Genomic DNA, 11,661 nt, shown 5'->3' with positions numbered 1-11,661 from the left:
GTTTTATTACATTCATATTTTTCTATATTTCCTTACACTTAAGTATTGCATGTTACTTATTAATACTTACTTTATTGACAGATTTCCCCATTGTGGGACAAATAAAGGATTATCTTATCTTATCTTATCTTATCTGGTTTTGTGACTAGACTAGATATGGCAAATAGTGTGTATCTATATTTAACAGTGCAGTTTATTGCCATTCACACACATTCATAGGGTGCATCTATGGGCAGCACTTTTTCCTATGAGGGGCAGTTTGGGGTCACTTTGAGGACACTTCGAAATGCAAATAGGGGAGGCTGGGATCGAACCACCGCCCTCAGCCACAACCAAAGCAATGGTCGGCAACTCAACATCAAGTATGAGGAAGACCTTCAAACATGCAAGGGATATCCACCATCTTGTCCTATGTTCTAAAATGAACGATAATACTGATACCACTACTACCACTAATAATTATAACAACAAACTTTAGTTATATAGCACAACTGCAACAATGCATCATATTGGGTGTGTTGATCTGAAAAATCTGAATCTGCAAAGTAAAAGGTACAAAATGTACCTCTGAAATGTAGATGTACAAGAAATGCCATTTAAAGGATATATTCAGTAAAAGCACAAGTACTTCATATAGCCTACGTTTCAGTACAAAACCCAAGTGAATGTACTGACAGTGAGTTTTACAGTGAGGGTTTTTTATTTAGAAATGAGCACAAACAGCTACAGTCAAAGCCTTCAGTTGGTGAATATGCATTACGTATAATTTATACTGAATCTTGGGCATTTAAATATCCTCATTTTATCTCCTTGTACACACTTCAGAAATCCTCCTGTCATCTAGTTTTTATCCCACAGGCCTAACGCATCTGTGGGATAATTATAAACTCACAGAGCAACTCCTGTCAGTGTATCTTTTAATAAACGTTTAGCACTTGAGGGTGTGAAGAATTTGCAGTTATTTCCTACAATCATCTTCACTCTGATCCCCTTAAACACCTCGCGTTTTATACACATTCACGCAGATGAATTTAACAACTAAGTTCTTGTCACGGCTCTATTAATCATCAGCAGCTAATGGGATCTACTGTCATTTCACCTTGCAGAGCAGAACAGAAACTGTCTAATCTCATGCTGCCGCAGAAATATCTCCACCAAAGCCTGAAGCCGCCTTTTTCCTGCTGCATTCTCCGTTAGGTTAATCCTTTCTGACACCTCTGTGCTTAACCTCTTTTCTTCATTAGGCTCTCTCCTGCCAGTTCCCCAATCTTAAAGCCTTACCTTCCTGGAAAGAGAGACAGTTAAACCCCCCTCACCGTTCTTCATTGAAATGCAGCTGTTCTTTCAAGGAGCAGCGGAATACTAGTACTTAGATACTTTGCTTAAAAATGCCAAGAGAGCAATGTAAAAACTACATGCATTCAAATGAATAGTATCTGCAAAAATACACGTATGACACTAGAGTGGCAGCAGAGTGCATACCTCCACATTCAAATTCACCAGATCTGAATTTGTATCTGGGTCAGCACCACACAAAACGTTTTACACCAAAGAAGAAAAAATCACGGCTTCTTCTTGAGATATAGTTTTATTAAAAAAGGAAACCCAACAAGAACTTTTTTTTACATAATCATCAAGGATTTTTATTATCTTAGTCTCTTTCATCAGTTTCATTTCATTACAGAAAATGTTATAGTACAGCGTTGTTCAATGTCTCCTCATTGCTTAATAATTTCCTTAGGAGTGCTGGTCACATATATCTGTACAATATGGTTCTTATTTTTTTTCTGTACATTTTTTGTGAAGTTGGTTAAAAAGGCTGTCAGCACTTAAAGAAGCTGTTTCTTTTCTTTCTTTTTTTTATTTCATTAAATAGTTGATCAAATAAAAGATTATTTTTCCCAGGTTCCGCTCGCCCCTGGGGGGGTCTGGGGCGGAGTTTACACCCGGTCACCGTGAATATAAGGAAGCTTCAGGGTCTGGGCAGACTGGGGCGTGCCCCCCCCCATCTCCCTCTCCCAACATCACCTTCCCTGCCCAGGCATTTGGCACTGCGCACATAAACAAGACTCACAAGATAAACAACAAGCAAAGCTCTTTGTGAAGCCATTATGATGCATACTAATGAGAGAAAAACAGAAGTGTCACCTTGACGGGTGCTCAAAAGAGGAAGTGGCCCTGATGTGCCCCCTCTTCCTCTTTGCTGAGCACCATGGGAAATCTGGAGTCTTCCTCAATGTTTTCTTCATTTTCAAAAAACTGATTATTTTTTTTCCACCTAAGATGAGAAAATAATAATTTTCTTTTTTTGTCCTGGCAGGCACCTACAGCTGTCTATTAAAATGCTACTGCTATAGATAAGGTCTAGCATTGAACACACAAAGCAATTGCAATGAAAGGAACAAAGTTGCCTTAATATAATAATGATAATAAGAAGAATAATGATAATAATAATAAGAATAATCATAATAATATATTACAGAATAAATCTCTTTTTATAATTTGATTTTTTCATTAAAAGTTATATTTTCTTTGTTTGAAATACTATAATCTTTTTAAATTAATTTTTTCATATGTATCTAGGTTGTGATCAAGATGTTGACTATACCTCAACGTTATCCAAATCAATAAAAACTAGCTGTGCCGTTGCATATTACAGAATAGTCAATGATATGTGGACATGCACCGTGAACCACCCATTCCAACCCTCGCTATATGATGCCGACTCTCCGTCCCTCCGTGATGACATCATAGCCGGCCGATGACCATGACGTCGACCACCTCTCCCTTGTGCAGCTCCACGTATTGCTCTGTTTTCGGAGGTAGCATCAGGAGCCCGTTAGCACTGCGCATACTCATCAGTCTGCTGCTCACCTGGTTCCCTGCAGCAGAGAGGTGGGGGGGGGGGGACACAGAGGGGACACAACTCTTTACACCAGTGCTCAGAACCAAGACAGGAATTTAGAAAGTTTTCTATTTGATCCCATCATAAAAATAAGTAAATACTGTAAAGATCAAGTGCTCATATGCAATGAATTAGAGTGACAGGTTTAATGACTCCACTTTATTCGCTCCGTCAGTGAGGTTATGCATTTGTTTGTCGTTTAGCAAGATTACACAAAACCTACAGGACAGATTAGCACAGAACTTGGTGGAACGATGTGTTATGGGTCAGGAAAGAAGTGAATGTGTATATTTTGAGAATTTTATGGAAAAAATGACCCTATCTACCTACTTTTTATTTCTTTTTTCCCTGTATTCCCGGCTTGAGAGAGAGAGATGTCTGTACCTGTGCTCTGTGCCCATGGCAGAGGTTCCTGGTGATGCCATGTCAGAATGCAGCGGTGGTATTCAGGGCGAGGGTCCAGCTTCACATCACAAGACAACTGGAACAAAACATACAAGGCTAATTATGTGGATATATCAAGTTAAACCTCAGGTCTGGATCATCACCCCCCAAAATTAACTGGGTTGAAGGTGATCTACCAACCCAATCTCTGCTATTTATGTTCTTAAACTATATATATATATCGGCAAAAAGTCAAAAAAAGGTGAACAGCGAGAAGCGGAGAGCTCTTCCAACTTTGCTGGCAGACATGAAGGTCTTTTTACAGAATACTGCTTGACCTGGGTCTGATGCCATCTGCTGAGGGAAATTATCTGGCTGCGTCTGTGCTTTGAGGCCATCAGTCCCACCACTAAGTGGCAGTAATGCATTCAAGTTGATTTCTAACTGCTTTATAACGGCAAGTGATGTAGCACAGCACTCTGGATGGCACCCGTGATGGCAGGGGACCAGACCTCTTCGCTTGATGATGCTACTCGGGGACACGTGCTACGTCTGCAGAGTATGTATGACATTATTATGACTTCTCCTGCTCCGCCATTATGAATATTCATGACCTGGGAGCCGGCCTCCGGGTCAGTGTGGGCTGCGATTGCCTCCGCTGCTAAGTCAGGCCAAAACCCGCTGGTCATTAATATGTATCACGCGGATGATGAAAATAGTATAAAATCAGGAGTTAAGATGCAATGGATTGCAATGTTACGCTCTGAGACTAATATAACTTTCTGTGTGGAGTTTGCATGTTCTCCCCGTGTCTGTGGCGGGTTTTCTCCAGGTTCTCAGGCTTCATCCCCGATAACAAGACATGCAGACTGGGGTGAAGTTGATTGGAGACTCTGAAATTGACCATGGATGTGAATGTGCGTGTGATTATCAGCCCTGCGATACGCTTGCGATGTCTGCTGGGATCGGATCCAGCTCCTCCTGCGACCCTCAGAGGATAAGCGACATAGATAATAGATGGAGGTAAATATTCTGATGATTTATATTTGCTCTGTGCTGCGGTTTGTTACACCTGCACTCAGACGTTCTCATATGGGAAGATAACAGATCATTTTGCAAGTAGAGACTCGTCTTTCTGCCTTTCTCCACTTGATCAAGGACGAATAATCAACTGAATAACGACCCTCGTTCAGACCTGGTATTAACATCAGTCAAGTGGTCAGCTCTAAGTACAAGTCTGAACGCACCCAACTGCACCCTGAGATCCGATCACTCAGACCACATTGGGAGGTGGTCTAGGACGCATGTGTCCACATTCATTCCGCTGAGTGAACACAAATGCATCCTGGCCCACTTTTGAAGGATCGCCTACTCAGCTGATGTCCTCTGAGCTGCTGCAGTTTCACGATGAATGGATTCTTATGCGTTTGTGGTCACTGCCACAATATCACAATAATACACTGACCTCCTGACTCCGCTCTCTATCTCTCTCTCTCTCTCTCTCTCTCTCTCACTCTCGCAGACACACACACAAACATTGTCACCTTAAAACAATACCACAAATGACGTACGTGTCTATTTCTATATAGAGCGGGACAAGAGATACATTCAGGGTGCATTTTAATACCAGGTTTGAACAGACGAACTTAACGCTGTCCGCTCATGATCGCATCTCTCAGGAGGGATGTTTATACCAGGTCTGAACAAGACCACTGATAAACTGATGACCACCAGTACTTTGAAACGTAATGAGCTTGGATTTTTCTGTGTCTTTGGGCCAGTACGTCCGGATTCCCCGGCCGTGCCCTGTACGTCCTACCCTCGCTTTGATGATGGTGGGCCTAGGGTCCAAAATGCCCTGCATCTTCCTTAAGGCAGGGATGACAAAAAGATTACAGGTGACAACAGCGGACACGGGGTTTCCTAGGACAGACGGGCAGAGAGAGAGAGAGCGGGGGAGAGAGAGGAGGGGAAAATATATGAGTAACATCTCCTCAGAAGCGTTTGGGTGAATCGCTCTTTCTCTCAACTTCACACACTACCTGGGAGGGCAAAGATTAGTTTGCGAGCACCGTCTATGTCCAAGGTGGCAAAGGTTGTTGGGAGACTGAAGAAAAACACAAAACATATAATAGTTTAGATTTCAATCATGATATTAAATCTTTCACACATTCTTACTTCAATTCCTATTTCTTATTGTCTATATTGTGCAACGCTACTTTAAATGTACATCTGACATTCACACCGATCATTTTAGTTTTCTTTTACTCGTTCTTTTTCACTCGCCCGTTGTGAAAAGTCACGTTAGAATAAATCAGACTCCTTTTCTTACCCTGGTTTCATGAAAACACGTCCAAAGTGGATCTGAGCATGAAGATCGATATCCAGCACCTGTTTAAGGTAGTCCTGAAACAGACATTACGGACAATTGCATAAAGAAACCTCAGATATACAGCAAGATTTAACAAACCAGACCTTTGCTGGACCTCTTCCCCACTCTCTCCCACTTTCAAGCTACAAACTGTCCTGTCTAATGATAAAGGAATAAAAAGCCAGAGGAAATATCTCAAAAAAGAAAAAAACTCTAAGAATGAACAAATAATACTTTTTCATGTGGGAACTTCATCACTTAATCCTTTGTAAATAAAAATAAGTCATAAATTCCAGCCAACTAGTGATTTATCAGTGTCTGTGTTTCATCATTATTTACTGTCAAACACAGGCTGCCATTGGTACACCCGCCACAAGGTGTCAGTAAAACACAATGCCACGACTGAACGTGTGCACTCTTCTTCTGTCACATACCTTCTCGCCCATGGACACTCCTCCTGAGGTGATGATGACATCAGCGCGGCTGATGCCTTCATTCAGAGCGTTGAGAAGGTCATCGGGGCTGTGGGGCACACACACACACACACACACATGGGCACACACACACAAACACACACACACACAGATATTAATCACTTGCTCTAATGAAGGGAAGTAGAGGAAGACGATGAACATCATATAGTGTTATTGTGTGTGTGATGAATTGGTTTGGAAAGTATGCTTATGGCTGAAGTAATTTCTGTTAGCGGCTGAATGCGGAGGCGTACTTGTCTCCCACGATGCCCAGATTGATAGTGGGGTAGCCGTGCTCCTGGATGGTGGCCAGCAGGGTGGAGCGATTGCTGTCCCTGATCTTCCCAGGATGAAGGTCATCTTCTGGGTTCAACAGCTGCCAGGACAACACAAGCAGAAATATGACACATAAGAAACATTCAATCATTTTCATGACGGTGAAAACCAGATCCGGCTTTAAACATTATTCAGAAACTATCTCTGCAGGTGGGAGAGGAAACAGGTGAAGGCAAAGAAATAAATGTTTAGCTGGAAGACAAGTTGTTTGTTTTCGCAAACATCCTCAGTTCACTATCACAGTATTACTGTTTATCCTGTTTCTGGAAAACAGGCCAATACAGTCAGTGATTGCCAAAGACGTTACTCATTTTAAAAATATCCTACAACAGGAATATCATACCTCCGCCAAGAAGGTTATTATAAGTCTGATTGTTTAAGCTTTTACAACGTATTTAGTCCTTTGTTGTGTTTTTTACGCAATTGTAAACTAAATAACTATAAACCAATCAACCAATCAATAAAATATATATAGACTTTATATAACTGACATTATGTGAGAGGCGGAGTTCACCTTGCACAGTTGTCCATTCAACCACACGGCTAAATATGTCCTGTATATCATTTTCCTCAGTTTCATCAGACCCGTCTAATCCTCCACGGTGCAGCGTTGCCTCTCGGTAACATACCCATTCTCTGGCCTTTTACACTCGCACGGCACATCTTCAATTATGATGCAATACTTTAAAAATGAGTCAGGGCCCTAAGGAGACCGATAGCAGTGTTTTATTTTTGTCACATGACTCTCTGGAGGCCTCGTTGAGTCCTCTCTTTTTGTGGCTTTCGTCATTGTGTTCGGTTCCATCATCTCTCAATTAAAAACTAGTTTGGAAATGTCTTTTCATGTGATTTTACAATCTGAGAAACATTCTTAAAGTTAACATGACTGTTGTAATACATTTTTAATTCAAAATGCTTTTCATCCCTTACCCTTTTGGTACTTTGCTATGCTTTAAGGTAACTCACTCTAAAGTGTTCCTCCTTTTAAATGTATTTAAATGATCTTTATTTGGTCAATTTCATGACAAAACACAACAACAGTATCGGCCTGCATCATAATTTGTACCATACAGTGTTAATAAGGGGACACGAGGACAAACCTTGGTAGTTTTGCAAGTGGCCATGATGTAACGGACCCGTGGCTGATTTATCTATACATTAAATATATCTGTACAGCACTGACAACAAGGTGTTATGGGTATTCAGAGTCCGGGGAGGATTTCCATGAAGGTTACACACCCCATGTATATAAACTACTCATCAGTCACACAGAAAAAGAAAACACCCGTTCACAGATAAACACGTTTAAGTTAAACCATACATGAAACAGATGAACACTCAATTCGTGGGTTGTTCTGGTGTCAAGGTGCATAAATATGAATGATGTGATGGTTTCAAACGCAGACAAAACTTAAACCTCCTTGGCGCAGGTAATAATGTGCAGTAGCTTTATTTGACCACATGGGGCACAGTTTCCAAAATGAATATAAAGTTCTTATGGTGACCCTCACCTCGTTTCCTGTGGACATGACGGCCACCACAGGGAATTTCTGCACCTCCACCTCTGTGACTCCGACAGTGGCCAGGAGGCCGATTTCGGACGGGCCCATGTGGGTGCCCTTAGCCAGCACACACTCCCCACGCTTGATGTCATGACCTATAGGCCTGCGGAGAGATGAACCCAATTAAATCCTGCTAATTCAAATGTTTTAAATTGCACCTACATTTTCTATGAGTTTGATGCCGCTTAGAATGAGATGCAAACCAAATCTGCAGTATTTCTTATTAGCCTATAACCCTCACATGCACAAGGGGACATTTACCTGATGTCCTGCCCTGGACGAGCCTGTACTAGGATTCGTACCTCCAGCTCCTCTGTGCCCTGAAACACAAACAAGCTGTCAGATCCACAACTGTGAACAGATCCAGATTTATCATGCGTCCCATTCATCTCTGGGTTAAACTCACTCACTGTAAAAGTCTAAACCAACAGAAGCCATTTTCTGCTGCTGTTGCCTGTTTTGGTTAAGTTCTGTATACGTTGGGGGAAGTGTCACACTTACGTCTTCAGATTCACGGAGGAGCTCGGTGTCTTCCACCTGGACGACGGCGTCGGCCCCGCAGGGGATAGGGGCGCCTGTCGTCACCCTCATCACCTGACCAGGCATCACTGTGTGAGTGGGCTGTACGGGGAAACAGGACAAATATATACGATTCAAATTTGTACCTTGACTTTTAAGTTTGGTCCATGTCCCATCTACTAACGTGGAGGTGGCGAGGTTTATGACCTATCCTGCAGCCAGCCACCAGGAGGCGATCAAGTTGAATTGGCTTCACTTTTTGGGAGCTGTGATGTCGTCCAGCTTTATATAGAGTCATTGAGGCTAATGTAAAGTGAATAATTGAACTGAAGTAACGGACTCAACTTAAGTTTCCCAAACTCATAAGAGCACAGAGCAACAGTGACAGAATATAAAGATCTGCAAACGGTGTGTATCGAGTGCGTATTTGCATGTGTGTTGATTTTGTTGAAGACGAGAGGTCAGGGCAGTCGATAAATCTCTGTAGCCTCCTCTCGTCTCACAGCTCTAATCTGTTTTATACTTTGGCAGCGCTTGGACTTTCTCGTCCTGCTTTGGGGCAAAGGGCTTTTCATCACCTGTGCGATTACAGCTGGTCAAGGCACGAGGTGAAGGACAAAAGTAAAGCAGTATATTTTCTATCAAGTGACTGTGTCCGTGTCTTTTTTGTGAGCGAGAGACAGCTTGTGTGTCAGAGCGGGTCCAAACCTGCTCTCCAGCTTGGGACTCTCCGATGATGAAGCGGTCGCCTGGGCCGTCAGCCGCTGAAATAAAAGAAAGATTCAATAACATTACACCTGTGTGAAAACGTGTGTGTGTGTAGGAGTGTGTCATTTCATTTCAGTTCATTACAGAATGAGCAAGTAGGAGAAGACGACTGAGGCTCCTTCGAATGCTGCGGACAAATGCGTCCTTTTTATGCCAGAGTAACGAAGGCTTCAAAATGTTCAATGCTTACACCTATAAATGTAAGTATAGAAAGTAATAGTAAAGTTAAATTTAAGACTTTTTATAGATCCTGTGAAAACTCTGAAGAATCTAAAAATTTTAAGTTAACGGTGCACACGTTAAAAAACACAAGGGCATTAAAACTTTCTCATCACGTCCAACTGTAGCTCTGTTGCTGAGGGGAGGAAGGGCTAAGGGCCGGACAGGCTGGTGACGCAAATCACTCAAATCCTCCGTTGCTTTCACGAGAGGAAACTTTGCGTTACCAGACCTGCAGCTTGAACCTCAGGACTACCTAATACCCATTTAATAGCCTAAACAAAGTTCATTCAGCTTTTGAGTTTTTCCTCTAACTCCCAGTGATCGAGAAAGGTGGATGTAACTATTTCTGTTGAAGGCAAAAGGTTATCCGCTCCCTCCACACCCACGGTCTCGGCTCTCAAATCTCTGAGATCTGCACGCTTGCCTCAGCAGGCGCCAGGCCCTCAGGACATATGGAGAAACTCCAGAGAGACGTGGTGTTCTTCTCCTCCTACTCCATCAGCCAGAGCCAACAGCAGATGTTATATGCAAGAGCTTTTGAGCCGCCTGGAGCCAACAAGCTGCCACCCTGCTCTCCAGGTTAACAGGCCGCTCGCTGCGCTCCAGGACTCCCAGACAACCAACCTCGCTTCAGCCCTCACAGAGAAAACAAAACGCTCCGAGGAGTTATCACAGACATTGGGACGAAACTCGTCTTTCCGAACAAAGGTAAACCCCAAAGCAGTTTCAGAACTTTATCTCTTGTTACTCGTCTCCACCTGGAGGCAGATCAGAGCCCCGTCTCTTTCCCACAGTGCAGTGCGTCACTCTTCCTCCACTTTGCCCTGGCAGAAGAAGCCCTCCCATTGTTCCTGAGGCTGTTCTCCACTGCCCCAGTGTCCTGTTCATGTCTAAGTGGGACAGTCAGATCACTTGAGCAGGAAGAAAGACACACTGGCCTGGTTCCGCTCTCAAACTTCCTCCTAAGAAAGGACAGCAGTGACTTTGTGGATAATAGGTGCAGTAATGCAGAGTTAAAAATCTGAGTTCAGAATCAACACAATGATTCTTCAGTTTCAGCAAACCTGACTGCAATGAAAATATTGAACTGATCTGCAGCGGAGGGACATTAAGACGTCAAGAGAGATAGAGAAGAGGAGAGGAGTGTGTTTTACATCATCGGCCATAATCGGCGAAACTTACCTCTCACAGCGTAACCATCCTTGACAGAGGCAGGGAAGGGTGGCAGGTTGTCTTTGGCATAAACGTCCTGAGCCAGGACTCGACCCATCCCATCTGCGGGAGGAGAAGAAGAAAAAGAAGAAGAAGAAGAAGAAGAACATGGTTATCAAATGAGGAGGAGAAGCTTGGACAGGACCTCTCTGTAAGACTCACAACTTGACCACTACACACACACACACACACACACACACACACACACACACACACACACACACACACACACACACACTCTCTCTCCTTTTCTATTTCAGCTAGATTCTGCAGAGATACAACCAGTCAGAGAAAGTAAAGACAGGAAAGGAATGAAAGAAAAGAAGAGAGTGGGTGGGGGAGAAAAATCCCGGCATTAAAATACCATAAGCTGCCATATGGCTATATATAGCATCTCTGTGATAGCATTTCTTCTGCTGTGATTATGTGGGTGTTAATATAAAGATCTAAGCTTTGATATCGAAAAATGAAAAAACAAAACATGTATATACACACACACACACACACACACACACACACACACACACACACACACACACACACACACACATACACACATCAGCTTATTAGAGGACAGTCATTACAATCTACTGTAAATAACACATCTCAGCAGCAGAGGAAGACTCATGTGCTCTCATCCGATCCTTACATCTTGTTTTTTTTCTAAGTTGACAGCATTTCTTATATAAATATTCTATTAGTCTTTCAAAAGTCAGAAAAAAGGTAAGTCTTGAATGTGAGTGACTGTGTACATTTTCTGGCAATAACTTAAATGGGAGTTAAATAAAAAAAAAAAGTAGAATATTAGAAATAAAGCCTATACATTAACTAACCCGCAGTGCACTCTTCATACACACACCTGCAGGTCTGTCTTGATCCAGCAGGGGAGCTGCTGCATCTCTTATCCGC

At 42.6% G+C, this 11,661-nt stretch overlaps 1 protein-coding gene across 13 annotated transcripts in view; it reads right to left on the bottom strand.

The window, feature by feature from the left end:
- Nucleotides 1–1,569: 1,569 nt before the first annotated feature.
- Nucleotides 1,570–11,661, bottom strand: part of gphnb (gephyrin b) — a 76,017-nt gene continuing 65,925 nt past the window's right edge. For 6 of the 13 annotated variants that reach the window (XM_035144553.2, XM_035144557.2, XM_035144558.2 and 3 more), the window contains 12 exons: nucleotides 10,723–10,815; nucleotides 9,259–9,314; nucleotides 8,533–8,652; nucleotides 8,293–8,351; nucleotides 7,981–8,134; nucleotides 6,388–6,509; nucleotides 6,095–6,182; nucleotides 5,622–5,695; nucleotides 5,329–5,396; nucleotides 5,109–5,212; nucleotides 3,236–3,386; nucleotides 1,570–2,882 (listed from right to left, as the gene is read on the bottom strand). In XM_035144553.2, the coding sequence (XP_035000444.1) occupies nucleotides 2,749–2,882; nucleotides 3,236–3,386; nucleotides 5,109–5,212; nucleotides 5,329–5,396; nucleotides 5,622–5,695; nucleotides 6,095–6,182; nucleotides 6,388–6,509; nucleotides 7,981–8,134; nucleotides 8,293–8,351; nucleotides 8,533–8,652; nucleotides 9,259–9,314; nucleotides 10,723–10,815 (1,223 nt within the window). In that variant the 3' untranslated portion in view covers nucleotides 1,570–2,748. Of the gene's footprint in view, nucleotides 2,883–3,235; nucleotides 3,387–4,916; nucleotides 5,213–5,328; nucleotides 5,397–5,621; nucleotides 5,696–6,094; nucleotides 6,183–6,387; nucleotides 6,510–7,980; nucleotides 8,135–8,292; nucleotides 8,352–8,532; nucleotides 8,653–9,258; nucleotides 9,315–10,722; nucleotides 10,816–11,661 lie in introns of those variants that run through there. The other 7 variants (XM_035144556.2, XM_035144563.2, XM_035144564.2 and 4 more) reach the window with 5 other exon arrangements.

The sequence above is a fragment of the Hippoglossus stenolepis genome, chromosome 20 (genome assembly GCF_022539355.2).
Source record: "Hippoglossus stenolepis isolate QCI-W04-F060 chromosome 20, HSTE1.2, whole genome shotgun sequence".
In the NCBI taxonomy this organism is placed as follows: Eukaryota; Metazoa; Chordata; class Actinopteri; order Pleuronectiformes; family Pleuronectidae; genus Hippoglossus; species Hippoglossus stenolepis.
This window is presented reverse-complemented; position numbering and strand designations above follow the sequence as displayed.